The sequence below is a fragment of the Glandiceps talaboti genome, chromosome 7 (genome assembly GCF_964340395.1).
Source record: "Glandiceps talaboti chromosome 7, keGlaTala1.1, whole genome shotgun sequence".
In the NCBI taxonomy this organism is placed as follows: domain Eukaryota; kingdom Metazoa; phylum Hemichordata; class Enteropneusta; family Spengelidae; genus Glandiceps; species Glandiceps talaboti.
The window spans coordinates 1769037-1795645 of record NC_135555.1 but is presented as its reverse complement, the minus strand read 5'-3'; the positions used below and the strand labels follow the sequence as shown (position 1 = coordinate 1795645).

Genomic DNA, 26609 nt, shown 5'->3' with positions numbered 1-26609 from the left:
CTTATATTAAAACATTTTCATGAAAAATGACAAATTTCTATAAACCTGGAAAGTACAGAAAATAGAGTTTGGAATGATATGGTTATCAGCATTAGTTTCAACATAATCTGAAAATGATAGCTGGTTATTTTCTTTGGGTGATAAGAAGATGCTATTTTTTAATTCTTTTCTTTGTTCTTTTCATGCTTTATTGCGGGTTTTTTTTTGGGGGGGAAAGAACTCGTTACAAAATATTTTATGTAACGAAATAGGATAAACAAGATGTTGAAGGACAATACGAAAATAACTAGTCATGATGAGTTGTTGTATGATATGTAACTTCCACATACTATACAGATTAGCTTTTGAAATTCTTTGTTCGCTACGATTCCCCTGAGTCAGTAGTCAATATTAAATTTAGAAAATAAAGATTATTTCATATTATTTGATTATATGACACTAGGAACAGTGAGGGTCGAACTTGGGTCAAATGTCACCTGTCTATTTTTATATCAAAATTAATATTTCCGCTTGTCAAAACTTATTTCAATATCAAGCCACTAGTGAAAGAATCGTTAAAATGCTAACCTTCACGTGGAACATGTGTTTTGTAAAAGAAAAAATGGGTCCATGATAGATAGAAAGGTTTATACAAATCGTTTATATTTCGGTATAAAGGTACCGGAAACGACTTCACATAACCTGTAGAAACGTACCGGTATCTATACCTAATGCAGTCATTGCGACATTAATTGGGGCTAACTCTACCGGTAATTTTCTCCGTGTCATATATTGGGACCCTGCCTAAATATATGTCTGAATATATTTGAATAAATCAATATATAACGAAGTGATGACGTAGCTGATGGGCAGCGGTACAAACCTTTACATGGCAAGCCATGCTAAATCACACCTCATGAATATATGGTAATGAAATTAAAGGCAACGTTTATTTGTTTTCATCCAATCAGCATTAAGTTTATACTTGTAAAAGTGAGTATATTAACTAACATAGCATACTATTCGTTCTTCCGTCCCTACTGTTATCACTACCTGCTCTTTTAACAATCCGACGTCGTATAAAAAGAAAACTTTACGGCCGGAAGACGGACTTACAAACATAAGTAGATCCCGGAGCCTGTTGTTTCACAGCCCTAAGCTTAATTTGAAGCTTGGTGGTTAGTTTACTCTGATTATTCTATTTTGCTATCTCGTTGTTTGAGGACAGGTGAGTAAACGTTTTATCTTGCCTTGATAATATACTTTATCTTGAAAATAGATATCATGGGGAAAAGCAAGATGCTTTTTATGACTTTTGTAGGTTTGACGTGGACATTTAATTTTGCTAGATAAGTTTGAATCGTAATATATAGCCGTCGTTGCGTATGTGTGAAACATTCTTTTATTTTTTTGAAGACATCGAACTTGTTCAGAAGTTAACACAATTAACGTTGAAATAAAACGAAAATGACATTTTTACAGTCCTCACATTATTGGTATAGTTGCTTACGCTAACAGAATATTTGGATATCAAGACAGCAAAATCAATTCCTAATTAATAGTCTTACTGAACAGACAGGCACAATATAATATTAAATCTCAGACCAGGTGGTATGAGGTTCAATTTACAGATTTAAAGTGTCCACCTTCTCTCTCTCTGTTATATTAAGTGCCATATCCATATGCTAATTTGTTTTCAATCATCCATAAGTTACTCTTTTGCTGAGAAATCAAAATGTAATTGTGGCTAGTAGTAGCTGTAATCGAACGAATGGCGACAGTAGTTTTGACATTGGTGAATGGCTTAATATTTGGATAGATAATTTTTCACTGGATAAAGATGTTCTCTTTCCTATTTTCTTACCTTCAGATAAATCCAGTTAAAATGATCGTCCCCACCGATTTTGGAGTCACAAACGCGGTACTAGTAACAACCGTAGTGATGTCAGTAGCCTGGTACATCAATTACAGAACCAAGCAAAAGAAGTACAATTATGCACCCGGTCCTAAAGGTTGGCCTGTCATAGGAATGCTCTTCCAGATTGGCAAACGACCTCAAAAGCAGTTTGTGGAAATGGCCAAGACTTTCGGCAACGTTTTCAGTTTAAAAATAGGCACGCAGAAAGTGACAGTATTAAATGGTTACCAAGCGGTGAAGGAAGCACTTGTTAACAAAGCACAACTGTTTTCAGGGCGGCCCGAATTATGGATCTTCCGAAGATTAAAGGGTGGTGGGGGTATGTATTTATAGTCTGTATATATATACAGTCTATGATAACTTATGTCAATGTCAATCTGCAATACATCCAAGTATATGTATATGTTAACAACAACATACATGTATCCTAGTTCGCTTTCATCAATCATGCTGTGAATGTAAAGGATACAGTAGGTAACAACACACCACAGATGTAGTATAATTATCATGTTATTTTTAAGGATAACATTTCAACAAACACATATAAACTAGAGACACGCTGTAGTAAAGGAATTGATATAATAGAGAGGGTAATTGATTTAAGTTGTGTAGAATTCACACCAAGGGAAAAGTATTTTTTACAGTTTTCAATAACAAAACTTTTGTATAGATTTACTGTGCAAATTGAAATATTGCCTTTTTCCGTATTATCCGTATTAGTCCATAGGGAGCCAAGGAACAATGTTACAAACAAACAAACAAACCTATATATATATATATATATATATATATATATATATATATATATATATATATATATATATATATATATATATATATATATATATATATATATATATATATATATATATATCAGTACCATATATCAGTACCATATAATATAGATACTTAAGTGGCAAAATAATTCTTTGTATTTTTAGGTCTTGGTACCCGGATGTACGATCGTGTTTGGAAGAAACATCGTACCTTCATGTTGACGCATTTCCGGAACTTTGGTGTGGGCAAACGACACGGATCGTTAGAGGAAAAGATTCTGGAGGAAGCTGAGTGCCTCTGTCAAGCACTGGAGGAAACAAAGGGCGAACCATTTGATTGTCATTTTATACTCCGGAATGCTATTACCAATGTTATATGTAACATTTTATTCGGCAATAGATGGGAATACGATGACAAAAAATTCAAGCAACTTCTTCACTTAACAGCGGACTTTGTGTCTAAGCTTGATCATAATCTTCTGGCCAACTTCATACCTATTCTTTTCCACTGTCCATGGGGAAGTGTCCCGTACTTGAAGAAGTCATACGCCAAACAAAACGAATTCATTTCGCAGAGAATCAAAGAACGTCAGGGCGACATCGATGTTGATAATCCCAAGGATTTTACCGAAGCGTTGCTGGCAGAGTCGATACGCAAACAAAGAGGAGACGTTCCTTCAATCTTCGACGATCTGGACGATGACATGGATACCATCACTCACTTGGTTAGCGAGTTCTTCAGAGCAGGCGCCGACACGACGAACACAACTCTTCGTTGGCTCCTCATGTTCATGGTCAGTCACCCTGAAGCCCAAAGCGAAGTTCATAAAGAAATTGATAATGTGCTCGGTCGTGCTCGACCAGCAACCTTGAAAGATCGGGACGATTTACCTTACACCCAAGCAGCTATATTCGAAGCAATGCGTCTAGCGACGGTTGTGCCACTGGCTTTACCTCATTGCACAATCAAGGATGCTAAAATCGGTCCTTATGATGTTCCCAAAGGTGCCTTTGTCTTCCCAAATCTGCATTCTGTGCACATGGATCCAACCGTCTGGAAAAATCCGGAGAAGTACAACCCAAGTCGGTTTATTGATTCTAAAGGAAAGCTAATGAATAGAGACGAGTTCATGCCTTTCAGTACAGGTAATTGGTACACCATTTTTTTCCTTTAATGTATTATAATTACAAATATAACTGCGTAAGAATTTACGAAGTTAGTACTTCGACACACATGAGAATTCAATTCTAGAAATTTATGGTTTTATAGGAATGTCTCTACTGTGCTGTCATCTCAGAACAATTGCCATTTCAAAATACGATCGACGTTCAAAGGAATGAAATAGTAAAGAAGTAATCGAAAATATGTATATTTATGATTTGATACCTTAATTGATAAAGGACACATTTAATAAAGTACGTTTTGGAAGATGTTTTACAATAATGTGATTCTTTTTCTATGCAGGACATCGTAAGTGTCCCGGTGAGCAGCTGGCCAAAATGGAACTTTTCATCTTCTTCGCCTACATCATGCAACGTTTCCAGTTTGAGTTGGTCAAAGGTGACGAACCCCTAAATTACGAAGGAAACCTGGGTATTACGTATACGCCCCCAGCGTTCAAAATCAGATGTATCCCACGTTAGATAACAAGATATGATTGAAAACGAATGAATCTATAATATATTCAGGTATCGCTATGTTCCTGACATATAATCCATTTCTTCTAATATGTACATTTCATAAAAAGCAACGTACATAGAGAATTGATTCAGGAAATACTATTAACAAAATTGAAAATATGAGATTATTTCATGCTGAACGAGATATACAATACATGATTGACAGCTGGTTATTGGTTTATGAATATATAACGAACATTGTATATATTATAAGAGACAAATCTGTAATGAATTTGGATAGAATTTAAAGTACCAAAATTTGTTTTGATATCATGCATGACTTACTTTTAATTGACTTTCACCTTTCAAGATAATGAATTGCAAGTTTGGATCGTTGCCATTCGCAACACATGTACAAGTATACACTTGTATTAACTTCATTTAGGACTGTCATACAGTGTTATTATGAAAATAAATTGTAAGCAAAACATTGGCCTGGGCCTTCACTCCCAGGTTTAAGTTGATTATTTCAAATTTCACATGATTGTTAAGACATATAAGTTTTCTGTCAACTACTCTGTAACCCAAAGTATTCAAGAATACGGCAACCTCAATATTTGAATATAGGACATTAATTCTTCTCATTCCTTTTCGGGGTGGTTAATAAAAAATATAAACCAAATGATTGTTGTTATTATTGTATATATGTGCGCGTTAACATGTCCAAAGGCTTCGTTAAATTGTACGGTGTGTCTTAATTAGTTTTAGTCTCAGTGAGACAAACTACTCATATAACTGGACAGACAATTTAGCGAAGACAGGGAGTACTGTGTCTGGTGTTTGAATCTGTATCTGGTATGAGTGAAGGTACGAAAACACACATTTATACATATATATGTAATTGAAATTGAGGAAAGAAAAGTGACATGTGTAGGAGTCGAACCCACCACCTCCCCGGCCCTGAATACTAGCCAGAGTGCTCTAGTCAGCTAAGCTAACGTGTCAACTGGTAGACTCCGTGTGTCGTCCTGGTGTGTGCCTTTCTATTCCTCGGTAGGTGATAAGCCAACTCGTTAACCTTTAACCTTTCAACTTAAGGATCCAATGGATTCTCAGATTCCCTGTCAAAGGGTAGCCAATTTAGGAATCGGTTTACTAAAGCAACGAGAATCCCAATAGCATGATGAGTGGCTTTTTAGCAAATCACGGTTTCGGTAAGACTCTTATCGATCAGTTTATTTCAGTACAAGAAGGCCACAGGCCAAAAGAGCAAAAAATGTTTAAAACGTTTCAGTTCATAGAGGGAGATTCCTCTCTATTTTTCATTGCAAAATAAATAAATGAAGCTAAATTATTTAAATAGGTTTCATTATCAGAATTCAAAAGTGAAATGAGCTTATCATAAGAAGAGTTTAAACAAAACTACATTCGCAACAATTCATCTCGAATGTGGACAAATGCTATATGAAATGATACTCGTAAGACCTATGTATGTATGTATGTATGTATGTATGTATGTATGTATGTATGTATGTGTGTGTGTGTGTATGTATGTATGTATGTATGTATGTATGTATGTATGTATGTATGTATGTGTGTGTGTGTGTGTGTATGTATGTATGTATGTATGTATGTATGCATGCATGTATGTATGTATGTATGTATGTATGTATGTATGTATGTATGCATGTATGTATGTATGCATGTATGTATGTATGTATGTACTGGAATGATCCATTTTACAGTACTTCGACATACTAGTATTTGGAGATCCTGGTTTGTTGCTTGCATGAAATCCTTCAAGTTCAAATACGACAATTACGATACAATTGTATATATTATCCTTTTACACGAAGAAATGCCTTTTACGGATTATAGTGAAAACAAACGCAGTATGCCGACCACTGAATTATTACGAATTTACCAATTTTATTTCAACGTTTTAAAACTTTCGTAAAACAAATTGGTCTGATTAAAGTGTACGAAAATACAATGCCTTGTCCATCCCCATTTTTCATAAGTTGTTGCATGGTCGATTAGACGATACAAAATGCACGTCTCTGATGCAAACATTTTCATTCCTCACAAAATACCAAGACAATCTCTCTCTCCCTCCCTCCCTCTCCCTCCCTCCCTCCCTCCCTCCCTCCCTCCCTCCCTCCCTCCCTCCCTCCCTCTCTCTCTCTCTCTCTCTCTCTCTCTCTCTCTCTCTCTCTCTCTCTCTCTCTCTCTCTCTCTCTCTCTCTCTCTCTCTCTCTCTCTCTCTCTCTCTCTCTCTCTCTCTCTCTCTCTCTCTCTCTCTCTCTCTCTCTCTCTCTCTCTCTCTCATTTTCCGACGTGACCCCCACTTCAAGTAGCGGTTGTCAAAATGAACTGTGTCACCAATCCCACTCACTCCCACCCGTCATTGCAAGTAGTATTTTTCAAAACTCTACATCTTTAAAGATGAGCTCTAGGGTGTCTTTAAAGACCATTCTATTTGTGATATGAAGAATGTATCTTAATAGTATGTGACCTTTCCATATGATTGTTACGATGAGCACTGAATCAATTTTACAAAAGATTATAACGAACCAGGTTTTTTCTACTCAGAACTTTGATTTAGCTTCCATTACTAGTTTATTTTCTACACTGTTTTGGTGAAAAACCTTGCCTTTCCACAAATAGTTTACATTGCATTGATTGAGATGCCATGCTGTTTACTACAGTAATGGTAATCACATCGACCATGACCTGTATATCATAACAGATAACAAGAAAAGTAATACATTTTGCTCCAGGAGATTATCAGCAGTTGTTCCAACTCGCCGCGTTTGATATGCACCCTCCTTGGTTGCCTGGAAGGGCCTAATACACAGTCAAAGAAGTACTGGTTTCAGATAATTTAATAGTGCATACACTTCCTCTTTTCATTCTTCACATCCACATATCTCCTGATGTCATTTCTATTTTTGACAGGAATTTACTACAATTAAAATACTGAATAGTGTTTATCAGTTGTAGACATTTGTGAACACTTTGACGTGTAAACCACATACATTTATCAATGATTTGAATACCAACGTACAATATATTGAATTGTACCAATACGATTGTACGATTTCAACAGTGGCAGTGTGGGAATTTTAACGGCCAGCCAAGAACAAGGTAATGATGGTGAATTTAAAACATTATTTCTCAGAGTTGATTTTCCGTTGTTTTAATTGGCAATAAATAAAAAATGTATCAGATGAAAGCTGCATTGATATGTGTCCTTTGCCATATGAATGTTATGAGTACGTAATATAAGACCGTGACGGTATTTCAATATATCTTAGGTTTCCGCCATTTCATAGCTTTATGTGTCCATGTAAAACTCCCAGAGTCCACTACAATCGTATATCATAAATCAAATAAAATCTTCAGCAAACGTTAGCGTTCACTTAATACTTAGGAAAATAAAGTTCATTACGTTATTGGTTGTGTTGAAGGAACAACGTTATCATTCCAACTTTTGAAGCTTGCGAGCGCAATATTTGACGTTCATCCTGAAATAAAGTTAATAATTATCTTCCAAATAGTATACGTTATACGTCAATACGGAATTAATTTTTCGTTTTCTTGTCTTCCTTCATTCTCTACTCATCTTGCTACACTTGTAGTTTGACGTAGAAGGCAGGAAGTAAAACAACAATAGTAAATTTCATATCGTTTGGTTTTTGGTTTGATAATTTAGAATTTTGATATTTGAAAACGCTTTTATAGCTTCGTATTTTGCATCATGGTGGTGGTGGTGGTGGTGGTGGTGGTGGTGGTGGTGGTGGTGGTGGTGGTGGTGATGATGATGATGATGATACACTTAGAATTCAAACATTTATAGACAACGTGTAGATATCTGTTCATCAATTTGGAACATCAACGACGCCGTATGCCGCTGGGTCGACGGCCAACTCCTTTTTAGTTCACTAACAGTCAATACTCCACTAACAAATTTGTCATGTGTACGTACTAGTCACACAAAGCATTGTTTTCATGTAAATTACTTATTACATTTCTGAACATGTTTACCTTATGACTCGTAGAACTTTATAGAGACATCGATCTACATTCAATACAACATTCTAGATTGCGGATTGCACTGCGTACTTTCATATATACATACTTCAACTCTTACTATATATTTTAATAGCACACTCCGTATTTTTATAGATACATACTTCTACTCTTTGTATATATTTCAATATTTTGTGTACATAGGACCAATACGAATTAAATTTCTTTTGAAAGATGATTATGATTATGGTGGTGGTGGTGGTGGTGGTGGTGGTGGTGGTGGTGGTGGTGGTGATGATGATGATGATGATGATGATGATGATGATGGTGGTGGTGGTGGTGGTGGTGGTGGTGATGATGATGATGATGATGATGATGATGATGAGCCACGTTTACAATATCTTCTTTGCACTGATTGTTATAATATTTAGCTGTTTTGTTTAATATATTTTCAATAGTTTTGCTTCCGTCAATTTCCAATGTTTTAATCTTATATCGGAAATACCTCGAATGGGAGATACTATTTCTATTGATCTCACCTTTCTTAGTCAACACCCCTAGATTTATGAATAGGTTTTCCCAAATGTGCATTTATCACGACTGTGACACTCAGAAAAGGGATGGGATGTCACATTGTTATCATTCTAATCTGCACATGACACAATCATGATGCATGTTGTATCTGCGCCGATATAAAATGTAATCATGGGATTGTAAAAGATGCAGTGTTGACAGATTGGTAACGAGTATGCTTGTACCAAGTATTCAGTACTATACAACAAGAAAATACAACGATGTCGGTGTATTCTATATGTTGACTCGTGGAGGAGCATAACGTTTTTAACTGCGATTACGTCAAATCTGTCAACGAATATTCCTACCATTGAAGGCGCACTTTAATACTTGGAACGTTGGGTGAGGGTTTGAAGATGCAGCAACTGTCTTAAAGAGCATTGCACAATGTGGCATATGACATTCTGTTGAAGGCAGTAAGAACACACGACGTACATGCGTTACTGATGACACAAAACTCGTCATATCTCTGAAAACCTACAATATATCTGGTGTCTCACTCATAGAAATATTCTTCATATAGTTATTGTAGATGTTCCATGAAAAGGTTAATTTATAGATTTGTATTATACAGTTAGTTCTTTCCAACTTTGTATTTACATCAAGGGAAGGCAAACAAACTACATTTGATATACATTGTGGCGGAGAGGTCAATATATCGATTTTGTACGGCAGTGTGAGAAGTGTTCTCGTGTATAGAAGATCTGAAGACCAAAGTCATACCACAAAGCAATAGTCTCGCACCGTTTAAACAACTGCTGGATAAATTCTCTTGGCGATGGCTACCAATAACAAAATAGGAGTCTGTGGAACAAGAAGCAGTCGTCATTCGTTGTCAAGCAGTGCTGCTTCACAAACTGTATTGAATCTAAATGTTAATCGCCAGCTTGAGTCTTCTGATCTAAGTCGCTTTTTACAAATGTTTAAGATGATAGTTATACTGACAGTTCCGATTGTCGCCTTGGTGATACAGTCGAGTATCTCCGTGGCCAATACAGCCTCTACGGAATTTTTAACTACTACGTTAAAGGACGCCGTTAACCAAAACCAACTTACAGCAGAAGTAGTAGACAATCTACAAAAAGAGCGTGGACTGAGTGCCATGTATCTGAGTTCAAACAAAACTACGCTAACTGCACGTGAACGACTCCAGTCACTTTACCCTGACACTGATGCTAAGATAATGGCAATGCCAGCTTGGTCGCCCGGACAACTGTTGATCGGAGAAGAAAATGTAGATATCAGAACAAAATTTGGTTTACTAAACTTCATAGATATATACAGACACGTCGTACAAGATGAACACACAGACATGAGATTTGAACAGATTATCAAGTATTATACTAATATCAATGAAGCACTTATGGTTTTAGCAGTTACTCGCTTGGTGAATATACAAGACGGGCGTCTATGGCCATTACTAGTGGCTAAAATTTCGATCCTTACTGCTACCGATTACATCGGAATTTCAAGAGCACTGGGCTCAACTTACTACGCAGGGTGCTCTTTGACACAGGAAAATAGACATTGGATCATAGAAGGGGATTCTCGAGGGAAGATGTTGATGGCTGATGCTTTTAGGTACCAACCTTCGGTGAAGGACATGTACTATTCACTACTAAATGATGAATATCCATTGAACGAAACTCTTAATGACATGGCGCAAGAAATATACTTAAACAAAAACCCTTGTGAGAAATATGGAAGAGAAAATTCACTACTTATGGCCGACTACTGGTTCCAAAACACCACCTTGCACATTAATATTTTGACTCAACTTCAAACTGAAACCCGGGACATGATCAATAAGCAACTGGGAGAAATGGTACAGAATGCAAAGACAGAGTTTGTAATCTACGTTACGTTGTTGTTTGCTATAACCATAGGCAGTTTGTCACTGGGTGTATGGTATTCCTGTAACATCTATTACTTGTTACAAACCTTAACAACCTTCGGCAGAACGGTCTCTGAACAGACACGTCAGTTGACTAAGGAAAAGAGAAAGACAGACGACTTACTCTACCAGATGTTACCCAAATCAGTTGCACAGCAGTTGAAAACAAAGAGATCAGTGGATGCCGAACATTATGACAGTGTTACTATATATTTCAGTGACATAGTTGGTTTTACAGTAATCTCGGCCAACTCTTCTCCGATGGAAGTTGTTACTTTCCTCAACGCCTTATATAGGTAAGTTGACCAGAAAAAACATACTAAAATAAGGAATGTCAAAAATATTTAAAGGCAAGAATTACAGAGTGCAAACAGTGCCAATCACATTTATAATCTACAGATTACTTGTAGAGGAAACCCTCAATAAGTTCTAACGATTACTAGTAGAGGAAACCCTCAATGGGTTCTAAAGATTACTTATAGAGGAGACCCTCAATGGGTTCTACAGATTACTTGTAGAGGAAACCCTCAATGTGTTCTAAAGATAACTTGTAGAGGAAACCCTCAATGGGTTCTAACGATTACCAGTAGAGGAAACCCTCAATGGGTTCTAAAGATTACTTGTAGAGGAAACCCTCAATGGGTTCTACAGATAACTTGTAGAGGAGACCCTCAATAAGTTCTAACGATTACTAGTAGAGGAAACCCTCAATGGGTTCTAAAGATTACTTGTAGAGGAAACCCTCAATGGGTTCTAAAGATTACTTGTAGAGGAAACCCTCAATGGGTTCTACAGATTACTTGTAGAGGAAACCCTCAATGGGTTCTAACGATTACTTGTAGAGGAAACCCTCAATGGGTTCTAAAGATTACTTGTAGAGGAAACCCTCAATGGGTTCTAAAGATAACTTGTAGAGGAAACCCTCAATGGGTTCTATAGATTACTTGTAGAGGAAACCCTCAATAAGTTCTAACGATTACTAGTAGAGGAAACCCTCAATGGGTTCTAAAGATTACTTGTAGAGGAAACCCTCAATGGGTTCTACAGATTACTTGTAGAGGAAATCCTCAATGGGTTCTAACGATTACTAGTAGAGGAAACCCTCAATGGGTTCTAAAGATTACTTGTAGAGGAAACCCCCAATGGGTTCTAACGATTACTTGTAGAGGAAACCCTCAATGGGATCTACAGATTACTTGTAGAGGAAACCCTCAATAAGTTCTCACGATTACTAGTAGAGGAAACCCTCAATGGGTTCTAAAGATTACTTGTAGAGGAGACCCTCAATGTGTTCTAAAGATTACTTGTAGAGGAAACCCTCAATGGGTTCTAAAGATTACTAGTAGAGGAGACCCTCACTGTGTTCTAAAGATAACTTGTAGAGGAAACCCTCAATAAGTTCTAACGATTACTAGTAGAGGAAACCCTCAATGGGTTCTAAAGATTACTTGTAGAGGAGACCCTCAATATGTTCTAACGATTACTAGTAGAGGAAACCCTCAATGGGTTCTAAAGATTACTTATAGAGGAGACCCTCAATGGGTTCTACAGATTACTTGTAGAGGAAACCCTCAATGGGTTCTAACGATTACTTGTAGAGGAAACCCTCAATAAGTTCTAACGATTACTAGTAGAGGAAACCCTCAATGGGTTCTAAAGATTACTTGTAGAGGAAACCCTCAATGGGTTCTAAAGATTACTTGTAGAGGCCTCAATGTGTTCTAACGATTACTTGTAGAGGAGATCATAATGGGTTCTACAGATTAGTAGTAGAGCTGCTGAGGTTTTCCTAAATTTTGTGGCAAATATCTACATTTTTTACAATTTCTGACAAAATAAATGTATATAGACAATGTCTTACACCTTTAAGAGTGGCAATTCTTTCAGAATATACCTGAACAGAGCTTGTGCGTACATATGCATGGCTTTCACTATATCTGGCAAGCTTATCATGTTCCAAATATGGTAGCCACATTTGTCGTCAAAATCGACAGTTCGCACAATGCCAAAGGATTTGACTTAATATTTTGGTAAGGTAATTTAATTGGTACCAACCTTGACCTTCTAATTAGAATGTCGCTAAGTGTACGTAGTATCAACATATTACTTTATTTCCTCCGGCTATTAACTGAGCGACGGCAGCTTACAGGGAAATTAAATACATGAATGACGTCATTACTAAGCCTTACACTAGTATACCATTCTACCAAAGTACCTTGTTGAGGAAATGTTGGAAAACAATTACACTTCTTATTTTATTTCATATTATGATTAAAATTTTAAAAAAAGTGATATTATGATTAAAATTTTAAAATAGTGAACAGCTTTTAATAAAACTTGGCAAAATATTTGTTTTGTTTTTTTATTTTAATTATAACAAGTATAAATGGGGGTAATTGGTACATTTCTGAATATAGTAGAGACACTCCTCCCTCGGACCATGACCTAGATTTCTCCTTAGAAACGTCTATTACTGCATAACACTTTACACGCAGAAAGCTTCCTTCTTGAAGAAGGTTAATCTGTGTAAAGGCTTTCTGAGTGAAGCCAAAACTTTAAAATAAAAGATTTTATCTCAGCTGAGTATTTTACATCCGTGAAAGCCGTTCCCTGCTTATTAACAAACCTGCTACCTACATCTTAGTATACGAAGTGTTATCACTTTGTGATTGAACGGGGTCTAGTTTGATATATCAAAACCATTGATAAACCTGCTACATCTTATTAGTATACGAAGTGTTATCGCTTTGTGGTTGTACGGGGTCTAGTTTCATATATCAAAACCATTGATAAACCTGCTACATCTTAGTATACGAAGTGTTATCGCATTGTGGTTGAACGGGGTCTAGTTTTATATATCAAAACCATTGATAAACCTGCTACATCTTATTAGTATACGAAGTGTTATCGCTTTGTGGTTGAACGGGGTCTAGTTTTATATATCAAAACCATTGATAAACCTGCTACATCTTATTAGTATACGAAGTGTTATCGCTTTGTGGTTGTACGGGGTCTAGTTTTATATATCAAAACCATTGATAAACCTGCTACATCTTAGTATACGGAGTGTTATCGCTTTGTGATTGAACGGGGTCTAGTTTCATATATCAAAACCATTGATAAACCTGCTACATCTTAGTATACGGAGTGTTATCGCTTTGTGATTGAACGGGGTCTAGTTTTATATATCAAAACCATTGATAAACCTGCTACATCTTATTAGTATACGAAGTGTTATCGCTTTGTGGTTGTACGGGGTCTAGTTTTATATATCAAAACCATTGATAAACCTGCTACATCTTAGTATACGGAGTGTTATCGCTTTGTGATTGAACGGGGTCTAGTTTCATATATCAAAACCATTGATAAACCTGCTACATCTTAGTATACGGAGTGTTATCGCTTTGTGATTGAACGGGGTCTAGTTTCATATATCAAAACCATTGATAAACCTGCTACATCTTAGTATACGAAGTGTTATCGCATTGTGGTTGAACGGGGTCTAGTTTTATATATCAAAACCATTGATAAACCTGCTACATCTTAGTATACGGAGTGTTATCGCTTTGTGATTGAACGGGGTCTAGTTTCATATATCAAAACCATTGATAAACCTGCTACATCTTAGTATACGAAGTGTTATCGCTTTGTGGTTGAACGGGGTCTAGTTTCATATATCAAAACCATTGATAAACCTGCTACATCTTAGTATACGAAGTGTTATCGCATTGTGGTTGAACGGGGTCTAGTTTTATATATCAAAACCATTGATAAACCTGCTACATCTTATTAGTATACGAAGTGTTATCGCTTTGTGGTTGTACGGGGTCTAGTTTTATATATCAAAACCATTGATAAACCTGCTACATCTTAGTATACGAAGTGTTATCGCTTTGTGATTGAACGGGGTCTAGTTTCATATATCAAAACCATTGATAAACCTGCTACATCTTAGTATACGAAGTGTTATCGCATTGTGGTTGAACGGGGTCTAGTTTCATATATCAAAACCATTGATAAACCTGCTACATCTTAGTATACGAAGTGTTATCGCTTTGTGGTTGAACGGGGTCTAGTTTCATATATCAAAACCATTGATAAACCTGCTACATCTTAGTATACGAAGTGTTATCGCATTGTGGTTGAACGGGGTCTAGTTTTATATATCAAAACCATTGATAAACCTGCTACATCTTATTAGTATACGAAGTGTTATCGCTTTGTGGTTGTACGGGGTCTAGTTTCATATATCAAAACCATTGATAAACCTGCTACATCTTAGTATACGAAGTGTTATCGCATTGTGGTTGAACGGGGTCTAGTTTCATATATCAAAACCATTGATAAACCTGCTACATCTTAGTATACGAAGTGTTATCACTTTGTGGTTGAAATGGGTCTAGTTTCATATATCAAAACCATTGATTGTGTTTGTACGATAACAACTAAAATGGCTCAACCCCCACCCCCAAAGTAAATGAATTTAGTTTTTTACCTTCCGTAAGGAAGGTTATAATATACCGATGAAGTCTGTGTGTCTGTGCGTGTGTGTGTGTGTGTGTGTGTGTGTGTGTGTGTGTGTGTGTGTGTGTGTGTGTGTGTGTGTGTCACCATTTCCGAAAAAAACGGCTGCATCAATTCGAACGAAATTTCATAGACATGTTCCGTAGGGTAATGGCCAGAACTGATTAGGTTTTGATAATAATCCGGTGAATATTAATGACCAATTTGAGTAATTAATCGATCAAACGAGTATAAAGTTGGCTTCAGATTCAGAGTCAGATTCAGATTCAGGTAGCATTATCTTATGAACGTTATATGAGCATCAAATGGCCTCAGATCCGAAGACACCCGACGGACTCAAAGCTGAAATAATACCGTTGAGACTACAGGGAAGGATTCTGCTTCACTGTAGTCGGGTGTTTTCGGATCTGAGGCTATATGATGCTCAATATGACACTACCTGAATCTGAATCTGACGCCAATTTTATACTCTTGCTCTACACTGAGAAAGACTCTGTTTTCAGGGGTTTCATGCCAACCTTATCTTGTGTTTCCCTTGGATCTGCACTCCGCATTGGCTGGACAAACATGAGAAAAAAGAAGACTGGGGCAGGGTATTTTAGTGATTCAAACTCACCAGAAAACATTTTTTTTCTTGGCCTTAAAATAGGTTTACAATGAGCGCGGAGTTCACAAACAGGTGAAATATTTTCTTTGTTTCAATTTCGTCAAATATGGACTAATCATTTTTAAATTTCACACACTAATGCGCAGATGAATAAAGAGAAATCGTGTCTTTTTAGATTTTCGATTAGTAGTTTAGGAAATATTATATTGACCTCGAACCGTCTCCTTTTTACCGTGTTCTTTTCCGATTTCTCTAGATAACAAACTACCGCTGTTTGTTGCAAGGCTTGTACATAATCATTTATCTAGCTCTGTATCTCAGGATATAAATACACTTCACATATTTATCAAGTGTAATGATCTATAATCTATACCCAACGCAGATGAATAAAGAGAAATCGTGTCTTTTTAGATTTTCGATTAGAAGTTTAGGAAGTATTATATCGACCTCGAACCGTCTCCTTTTTACCGTGTTCTTTTCCGATTTCTCTCGATAACAAACTACCGCTGTTTGCTGCAAGGCTTGTACATAATCGTTTATCTAGCTCTGTATCTCAGGATATAAATACACTCTCACATATCAAGTGTAATAATCTATAATTATTTCCAAATGTGTGTGTGGTCAAAATATGGAAAATAGACCAAGTCTCGCCTAGCCTAGGAAGAAAATTTCGCGACAATGTATCAATAATGGTGACCTATACATTGACCTATATAATTTCGGCAGGTTTATTATACATTTTTTTCTGAAATTTATTACAAATATCGGCTATTTTTATTACAATTGTCGTTCACAGAATTTATTACAAATGTCGTCAGTTTATTACAAATTTCGGCAATTTATTACAAATGTCGGCAATTTTATTACAAATTTCGGTTTATTACAAATTTCGGCAATTATTACAAATGTCGGTTGTACAGCGCGCCACTCCGGCCACTCAACAAAATCTTGCAATTTTCCCGTAGTGTGTAAATGTGTAAACTCGTGGTGGGACAGAGGACAAAGTTCGACATGCACATGGCATATCCCGGGTATGTAGGGGATCACGAAAGCCGAGTGAAGTCGAGGATGGCAAGCTTTCCTGTGCTGGGAATAGGAGGTGGGCATTTCAACAACATTTTTGACAACTAACTTTCATTGGGACTTGACGAATCACAGATATAGAGCTAAATTTCTTGCAAAAATCATGAAATTGCAAGAGTAAGCTTATACCCTTACGGAAGGCATTCAGTTTAAATCTGGTTATCCTACAATGTACTATTGATGTTGCCCCTTAAAAGATCGACCAGGGCTTACAATTTCAGTGAAGGTAAATATATCTGATAATTGTATAGATTCCAAAAAATCAGAACTACTTCAAGTAGAATCTGAGCTCATTGAAAAGGGGCGTAGAATTTTGCCGTTGCACAAAAAACAACTGTGTTCTAAGATATCCTACATACTTCATTTTAAAAGCCATACTTCATTTTAAAAGCCTGTTAATATATTTGTACACCAATAATCGAAAGACATCACTATAATTGTTTTCTGATGAAGAACATAAAATCAAAATGAAATGTTCCTATTTAATATTTTGAAACCTTTACCGCCAACTGCCTGTGTGAAGCCTGTATGAGAACAGAGAGGTGTTATCCCATTGTTACTTTGCGATATGTAATGTTTATGAATTGAACTGAATTACGATGACCGCCCTGCATGTAGGCTTGGTGAAATGACTGCCTTAGTTATCACAGAAACCATTACTCTGCTTGAGGATATTTCTAAAGAATCGCGTAATGTGGGGTTCATAATTTGAATCTTCCTTCAATACGATCAGACGTGTAACATAATTCCACACCATTTCTTATTTTCAATAACTATTAATCGTATCAAAATTGATTCAATTTAATTTTCTCGGCTAAACTATACAATCTATTATACGTGTTGGTTGTTTGCGTCAAGAATCACGACCCAGATGAGAAGGAATCAGAAATGAAAGACTCCTCCACAATGATAATTACTAGTACGATATTCACATTGACATTTCAAAACGTTATAAGATGAGTTTCCGGCATATCTGTATGGCTATGATTACCATTTATAAATGGAAAGACATATGTTCTCTATAATCCAGTGCCCACCATCGTGAAAAGAAACTACGTCAATCCGACTGCAATTAGAGTAATTTTCGTACAAATTGTTAAAGTTATTGGATGAATTATTTGATCTCGTCAAAATGTTTCAGATATAGTCAATTGGTATTTTATCAACGGGTTTTCTATCTATCTATCTATCTATCTATCTAATAAATTTATATAGCGCCAAATATCCAAAGAAAACAATGTTCAGTGGCGCTTAGAGTTAGAAAGGAGATGAAAAAGCTCTCTGAAATATGTGGGTTTTCAAGCGTCTTTTGAAAATGTTAACATTGGGAGAGGTTTTAATGTCCAGGGGTAGAGAGTTCCAAAGTTCAGGAGCTGCTGAAGAGAAGGAGCGGCGACCATAGGAAACCAGATTCCATTCCATTTTCACTCCATTCTACGTATAAAGTTAATCTTCCATTGATAATATGATGTGCTGCTTTGCAATATTATTCTAAGTTTTGATTTTTAGTCGTTTGTAGTTGTATCAGCACAGTAACATGTGTAGTCTGATGGCTTGCTATTTTCATACAAAAGTTTGTAAAATGTGAATGATTTAGGACAGGATAATGTGCATGATGCATAGCAACTAACAGTGACTCAAATCGATGAGAAACCTGAATTGAGCTATTCCTGTACACCTTAATAATCAACCCTTCCCACCCCAGCCCGGATTGAAGAAGACGAGAAAAAGTATCAATGCAATATTAGGCTGTGGTATTACTCACACAAATTGTCTTGGCATATAACGGCGTTAGGGAGCCTTCGGTAATTAAAAGGGGGAGGGCTGGGGGAAATTAGGCCCGGGCTGTTGCGTAAAATATTATCCTCCCCCGATTTTGCTGTTCTAAAAAGTGATCCTCCCAAATTTGTTGTCAACAACTGAGGTCAACATCTCCACCATATTATCCCTAATATCTTACCCAACTGTTCCCGTTTTACTCCTGTGAGACCCACTGTAACTTCTCTCCTCACAGCATACCTGACAATTCACTGTAACAGTTATCAGCAGTGAATGATTGACACGGATATTACGGTACCTAACCCTAGCCCTATCCCGATGTTGCAACAATGGGGTGCCAAATTCCCCCAAAATGCGAAATTAGACAATATACTGAGTGAAAATGAAATGTGACCCTCCTCTTACCCCAAAATATGGCCCTCCCCCGAGATCCGATTTGTAAAAGTGAAACACCCCCTCCACTCCCCCCTTTAAATACTGAAGGCTCCCTGATATCCCGATCCAAAGGTTTCACTGCTGATTGAGTGATCTATATAAGTATGCCAAGAGACAAGAAATTAATCTGTACCGTTCTTTTCAAACTTCTTTTCAGTACGTTTGACGAATGCATAGACCGATATGCTGTGTATAAAGTGGAGACTATAGGCGATGCCTACATGGTAGTATCTGGGTTGCCGGAGAAGAATGATGTGCATGCGGCCTGGGAAATAGGCTCCATGTCTGTTGATCTTCTAGAAGAAGCCAATCGTTTTAGAATACCCCATTTACCAGATGAAAGGCTTGGCCTTCGCATTGGAATGCATACAGGTAAAATTTTATCGTCGTGTATGTATGTGTGTGTCTGTGTGCCTGTGGGTGGGGGCGTGCGTGCGTGTGGGCGGGCGGGGCGCGCGTGCGTGCGTGCGTGCGTGTGTGTGTGTATGTATGTGTGTGTGTCTGTGTGAACGTGCGTGCGTGTCTGTCTGTCTCTCTGTCTGTCTCTCTGCCTCCCTGTGTGTGTGTGTGTGTGTGTGTGTGTGTGTGTGTGTGTGTGTGTACATGTATGTCTGCCTGTGACTCTGTGTGTGAGCACGACATTCGTGTAAATTTTAATAAAAGAAATTCCAAATTCATTGCCAAATGTTGCAGTAGCTTTTAAATTTAGAGTTACAAAATTTTGGGCACAGCTTCAAAATCGTTAGCACAAATGATTTTGCTGGTCTACTACTTGACGATGTTTGAAAACAATCTTTTGCATGGTCGCTCTATTTTATTCCCTTTGAACGATTCACCTATATAATACCAGTACCTCCTTATCTCTGAGTCAAATCAAGCAATCCCCACACATTCAGACAGACAGACAGACAGACAGACAGACAGACAGACAGACAGACAGACAGACAGACAGACAGACAGACAGACAGACAGACACTTCATGCACCATATATATAGCTCTACTGAAACTCAGTTCAGTTTTGCTAGATGTTTCTACTTTATTGAAACCCACTCAGTAGAATGAAAAAGAGAAAACTGGCATATTTTGGCAAATAATTGGAAGTGTACCCTAAAAACTTAGACGAAATATCCAAATTTTGGTTGACAAACTATGACAGCTAAGGAAATAAAGTCTAAAATGTCTTACATCTTAATTACAGGTTCTTGTGTTGCTGGTGTTGTCGGTCTCAAAATGCCACGTTATTGTTTATTTGGGGACACGGTAAACACAGCCTCTAGAATGGAATCCACTGGCAAAGGTAAGCTAATTCACAGGCTATACCTTGCAACGTCGTTGCCATCGGTAAAAGGAGAAAAGTTACATACTAATAATGAAAAGATAATATGTTCTCGTGAAAATTTGAGTTTTTTTACACAAAAATTGGCCACATCCTTTTGAGCAAAAACACTGCCATTTACTTGTAATCATCAACTCACGCTTCAGGTCCGGAATACTTTTCCCACTCTGTATTTATTAGCATTGTAAATCACGCCGAAGACATTTAATTAATTATTCTACTTTTCAGCCTCCTGTATTCATATTAGTAAGGCAACAAAAGAAGCCTTAGGAGATTACACCGACTTTAGTATTTTGTCACGAGGAGTAGTCCACGTCAAGGTAAGCCTTGTTTGTTTTTACATCAGTTTAAATAAATGTCAGGTATCTAATAGACAAGCGTTCAAAAACACATCGTGATTTGTTATCACTGCTAGAGTGGGAAACCCCCTATGTCACTCGTGGTTAATATAAATAGGGAGAAGGTTAAACCCACCACGTACCCGCACAAGTGAAATTAAATTGAGGAAAGAATGGAACCACTTTGAGGGTACGGTTCCTATAGGTGCCCCCCCCCCCGGTAGGTGCCGCTTTTCTTTTCCTAACGTTCCTCAATTCCATTTATTTTTTTTAAATATCGTTTTCGTTCAATGTATTACCGTAAAAATAAATGAATTGTTATGTCCAAAACTGTTGTATCGATATCATTGTTTGATTCTCATTCCATTAGAAACACTATTTCCTGAGTTTAAAACCCTTTAGTCTAGTTCCTATACGGTATCGTTACCATTTACACCTCCACTCACAGTATAGTCAAATTCGTTACTCTAGAAGTCCTGAAATGCATGAGATGAAATTTAAAATTCATTCACAACCACCAACATAGTCATTAACATCATGTTTTTTTGTTAATCAATCACAAACTTCTAACCAACAACACAGTCCCTCATAAAGTTAGTGTTTATTGGGGCAGTTATGTAATGCCCAAATATGGTATATTTGTAGCAGATATAGATGGGGTTCACTGATTGGATGAACAACTTTTTGTGCTGATTGAGGGACTTTGACCAGACGTGGTTTAGTTACAAAACACGTTGGCATACAGACTAACGACCCTTAGGCAGAGACCCTTTGTATTATGTTAATAGAGTAAAAGTGAATAAATTGGCTTTGTTCATGCCGAGGAATAGAAAGATACACACTAGGACGACACTCATTTAGACGTTAGAACAGTCGACCAGTCAGTCTGTCTGTCTGTCTGTCTGTCTGTCTGTATGTATGTATGTCTGTCTGTCTGTCTGTCTGTCTGTCTGTCTGTCTGTGCGCACACGCGTAAACCTTGTTTCACCCTTCGAAATGATAAATATGACAATATATAACCCATTGTTATAAATAGTACCTGATATTGAAGGTTGGAATAAATTTTAACACACAACATATTATGGCTCTGAGATATATGTTGCAAAAATCGATGGTTTTCTCATGTATAATGCACAAACAACTTACAAATTAAGGTTAGGACATATTGTCGTGTATGAGGTATTGACAAAGACCCCAGTGGCGTTAATTTACGAATAAATTTTCAAGAGGTCATATGACCTATTTAAATATCAAACTTTGTTGGTATCAAATTCCAAAATTCTCTATAACATTTTTAGTCTGCAGTTCTGAGGGGACTTAATGAAGAACTACAAGTTAATACACAGTCATAAGGCTCAAGAGGACAGCAGCAGCTTCGTCTGCATGGGGTATAAAAAAATAACACGAAAAGAACAAAACACTGCTGGATCGAAGTCTTCCACAATGAACATCATAGTTTTCAGTGTTGGTTATGAATTCTGAGTATAATAATGAAATGCTATACTTTATTTATAGTATTGAACTTAATTTTTCAAACTTCATATGCTAAAATGAGAAAATGTAATTTTTTACTTAACAGGGAAAAGGTGAAATGGAGACATTCTGGCTTGAACGCAAACAAGAGAGCAACCTAACCAATCAAATCAAATGTGTTGACTGGGTTCCATGGGCTGAATAATTCATATTGGTATCAAAGTTAACTTTTTCATTTCCATGTGATGGACAAACAGCCTCCTTAATACTTTCCTCCAACAGGAAAATTGCGGCGATGCTTTGCCAGTAACAGGCACTCATCATCCTGCTACGAGCCATGTGGTTTCAATAAACTATTTGCCGTGCCATTTCATGCCCTAATATGTGCACACTGTTGTCCTACTCATTGAAGACGGATATCTACCTGACCTGAATTATATTTCCGTACTAAATGCAATATTGGAGAAAATTGTAGCAAAGCGTTTGGCAAAATGAGACGATCGGCAAAACAGACGTCAAGTGAAGGAGTATGAATAGAGAAAGTGTGATCAAGCAATATATATATATATCTGCTTTGCTTTAGCTCTACTAGTCAAAAAAAAATGATTTCTAGTTGCTCTTGACAAAAAAAAACCCGTTGTCATGGTGGCCTAAAAATGATTTTGGGCCCAATTCCTTCCCATATATCAAATGGTTTACCTCAGACCTGTTCATTCATCTGATACCCTCACAAATGTCTTTGAACTTCGTGCTTCAGTGTTGCCTAATCACGTAGCATCAAAATGTGTAGCAAAATTACTGCTTCATGATGTATCAAATATCAAAGTTCAGTTTTCTTCACCAAAGAAAGGAATTACACTGAAATTACGCGAAATAGTACCGTGTGGGTGATACCACTCCCCGATAGCGTGTAATTATCTGGCTTTGAACATGGACCTTACTAAGCTATGATTTTAAGTTTCATTGCTGGCCTTCTTTCAATAATGGAGCATTAGGTAGATTTAAAGATTCGTAGTTATGTATACAAACTTTGCTGTGTCATGAATTTGTAATTTATACCGTGCTTGGGTTGAGGCATGACGCTGTTTATACATGTCACCAAACACCTAGTTTAAGAATTGAATATCTTTCATTTAATACAATAATTACATATATGTATGAAGGCAATAGGTACTATCTCGTATGTCTAGAGACGTGATTCAAGTTGTAGCATCCTTTGTTTCATATCCCAGGATGCTCAAAATAATGCATAACCTATTATTATCTTAGGACGTTCATCTTGTATGTTTGACTATTTGTAATTGTAATGACCAAAAGAGTTTTTCGTCTCGGAGCTGTGAGCATTGCTCTCACATCATGGCTCCGGATATGTGTAAGGCCGAGAGGCCGAACTCAAGGTTAATACGAAATAAAGTCTATGTTCCAGTTTTACTCCATACATACTCTCGTGTGCAGTTTGTCTTCTACTACACATATTTTGCTGATCCTAAGTTATCACCAGGGTCATAGCCTGACCAAATTGCCAGGGGGCAGAACTTTTTTCATTTTTATAGTGATGGGTACAAAAAACATATCTAGTATACCGCCATGAGTATCTGTTTATTTGCTGGTTTATTTAATTATTTTATTTGTCAATATAATTGTCGTTCGTTTGCTTGTTCATTTGTCATTTATTTGATAGTTTATTTGTTTGTTTTTGTTTTGTTTTGTTTGTCACACGGTTCCTGGGTCCCCTGTGGTACTCTATGGCTTTCGATAATGCGTATGGTTTGAAATTGTTTGCCTTTAATGGCCTCCTACAGGTCCTTATTTTTTATTGTAAATGCTTACTGTGGGAGGAGTGTCCCCCTCCCACACCCTCCCCACTAGCTATCATGGGGGATGCTGTTTCTACCCAGAATCAAGATTGAAAGAGAAAACCCTGCTGGCTAAGAATCTCCAAGTATTGGTTACAGCCCAATGTGAGACCTTTTTCGCAAAGCCCACATATATTTGTAAAGAAATCACTCATTGTTATGTATGGATGCTGAAGTTGATTTCCACTGTACATCTCTGAAGTGAAGTGGGGAGGGGGATACACAGTAAAATATGTGTAGCCGGGAGGGGGAGGGGACTACAAAAATTCTTGGGTTCATTTCGGCGGGGGTGGGGGGTGGGGGGTGGGGGTGAAATATTTTGAGTGTGAAAGTTTTTTGACCAATTTTTTAACTGGAATTTCTTTATAAAGAAACATTACAAAGTATGATAACTGTTTATAATCTTATGGTTTTATTTGTATTGGTCAATTCATGGTACATCCGACTATAGTGTTTTCTCTACTTGTCACAATTGTTTAAGCAGCATGTGTAAAAGTACAACTGGTAACAGTCAACTAACATGTTTTCACTGCTTGCCACAATTGTTTAAGCATCCAGAACATGTGTAAAAGTACAACTGGTAACAGTCAACTAACATGTTTTCACTGCTTGCCACAATTGTTTAAGCATCCAGAACATGTGTAAAAGTACAACTGGTAACAGTCAACTAACATGTTTTCACTGCTTGTCACAATTGTTTCTAGCATCCATATCCAGTACAAAAGTACAACTGGTAACAGTCAACTAAAGTGTTTTCACTGCTTGTCACAATTGTTTAAGCATCCATATCAAGTGTAAAAGTATACTGTTACATTTTGCTTTAATTATCAGCCCAGTATGTGGCATCTCTCAATCTGTAAACAATGTTACAGTACAAAACGCAAATTGATCATAAAACCACAAGATACTGAACATTGTCAGTGTATTAAAGAAGACAAGGACATCTCATGTATCATTATAGATAGTCACAGTTGGACACTATCATTACACTGAATTAGATTGCTGACAACATTGTTTGCAAATTAACTAAAGTTGTAAAGGCTACATGCCGCAGTCGTATCATTATACCAGTGTTACTTTACAATGGATATGCCATAAATGATTGAGTCAAGAAGGGAATGCACTTTAGTTGACTGTTAATAAGTGTTGTATTGATTTCATACATATCAATTACTATGATGATAATTCACATACTACCTAATGTTAACAAGTCTTCATCAAAGACATACCACCCAACCAATGTACTAGAGTATATTTTTTCAGACAAATATGGCCATTGTTCACACACTAGCCTTCAAGATAATTCATGTGTCCAATGTTATCTATGTATGATTTCAAAGACATCAGCTTACCCCCAACTTGTTTACTTAGTGTAATTTGTGACAAATATGGCCATCTTTCAGTCTAAGTTACATCAATTTCAAAAATAATTGATGGGTCCAATGTTATCTATGTATATGACTTTATCAGTCACATTCAAGTACTGTGTGTCACACAAGAAAAAGATCCACTTTGACCTTTGTAGTATTTGACCTTTGACTACAAAGGTCAAAGTCAAGGTCAAATCTCATCACAACAGAAGAGACCTATGTGTGAGATATTATTGGAGGAGACACCTAAATGAAGTCTCCATCTATTATATTTCATATGCAATAGTACAAATAATTGATTATACATCTAACAACAAATATGGCCCCTATTCTGTCAAGAGTTGTATGACCATTAAAACAATTCACAGTAAATATGTTCCATTATGTTTTGTTACCTTTCCACAAGCATTTAAACAAATCGACCATCCTGTAATATTGCCAGATGCCAAAATAGCAGAATTTTGATATTTGACCTTGAAGTTCAAGGTCAAATCTAATGAAACCACTGGCTAGATCATATCTAATAACATGGGTATAAATTTGCACGAAGTCTCTATATATCATAGTTGTTTAGCTATTGTGCAAGTAGTCATTTTTACAACAAATATGGCTGTCATTTGACCAAATTTGAAATTTTGCAAAACTAAAGATCATGCTCAACAAAATTTTATTTCATCAATCAACTTCCAATATTTCGATGACTAACAGCAATCTTCATCTGGGAATGAGGTTTAAAAAAGGTTATGACCTCATGTAATATTTTGTTGCACTGTTGATTGCTGAAATGAAGTGTTGTTGAGAATTCTACACAGTGAATGAAATCATTTGAACCTATATATTATGCATATAGCTCAGAATGGTATTTCACCTATGTTTGTATCAGGTCTGCATAAATGTGGCAAGTTCATGCCAGTAATACAGATGTAAAAATAACATGGAACCCAACATAGTATTCCCTTTGGACTTTACAGAAAGTGTATTCTGCAGATGAATAGTATTATCTAGGTTTAGAATC

At 36.7% G+C, this 26609-nt stretch overlaps 2 protein-coding genes across 2 annotated transcripts; both read left to right on the top strand.

The window, feature by feature from the left end:
• The first annotated feature begins 1096 nt into the window (after nucleotides 1-1096).
• Nucleotides 1097-4908, top strand: LOC144437766 (cytochrome P450 2C44-like). The gene is made up of 4 exons (XM_078126787.1): nucleotides 1097-1207; nucleotides 1850-2216; nucleotides 2839-3819; nucleotides 4139-4908. The coding sequence occupies exons 2-4, from the start codon at nucleotides 1865-1867 to the stop codon at nucleotides 4315-4317; spliced, it is 1512 nt and encodes a 503-aa protein (XP_077982913.1). The 5' UTR covers nucleotides 1097-1207; nucleotides 1850-1864; the 3' UTR covers nucleotides 4318-4908.
• Nucleotides 4909-9676: 4768 nt separating this feature from the next.
• Nucleotides 9677-22573, top strand: LOC144437349 (uncharacterized). The gene is made up of 4 exons (XM_078126274.1): nucleotides 9677-11088; nucleotides 19378-19592; nucleotides 20420-20562; nucleotides 22475-22573. The coding sequence occupies exons 1-4, from the start codon at nucleotides 9677-9679 to the stop codon at nucleotides 22571-22573; spliced, it is 1869 nt and encodes a 622-aa protein (XP_077982400.1).
• Nucleotides 22574-26609: the final 4036 nt, after the last annotated feature.

What these genes read in the sequence shown, in the direction of transcription:
- LOC144437766 (XM_078126787.1), top strand. Translation starts at nt 1,865, where the DNA reads ATGATCGTCCCCACCGATTTTGGAGTCACAAACGCGGTACTAGTAACA. An exon ending in AAGATTAAAGGGTGGTGGGG is followed by an intron (nt 2,217 to 2,838) that starts GTATGTATTTAT and finishes TTGTATTTTTAG; the next exon opens with GTCTTGGTACCCGGATGTAC. An exon ending in GTTCATGCCTTTCAGTACAG is followed by an intron (nt 3,820 to 4,138) that starts GTAATTGGTACA and finishes TTTTCTATGCAG; the next exon opens with GACATCGTAAGTGTCCCGGT.
- LOC144437349 (XM_078126274.1), top strand. Translation starts at nt 9,677, where the DNA reads ATGGCTACCAATAACAAAATAGGAGTCTGTGGAACAAGAAGCAGTCGT. An exon ending in TCGCATTGGAATGCATACAG is followed by an intron (nt 19,593 to 20,419) that starts GTAAAATTTTAT and finishes TCTTAATTACAG; the next exon opens with GTTCTTGTGTTGCTGGTGTT. An exon ending in TTGCAACGTCGTTGCCATCG is followed by an intron (nt 20,563 to 22,474) that starts GTAAAAGGAGAA and finishes TTTACTTAACAG; the next exon opens with GGAAAAGGTGAAATGGAGAC.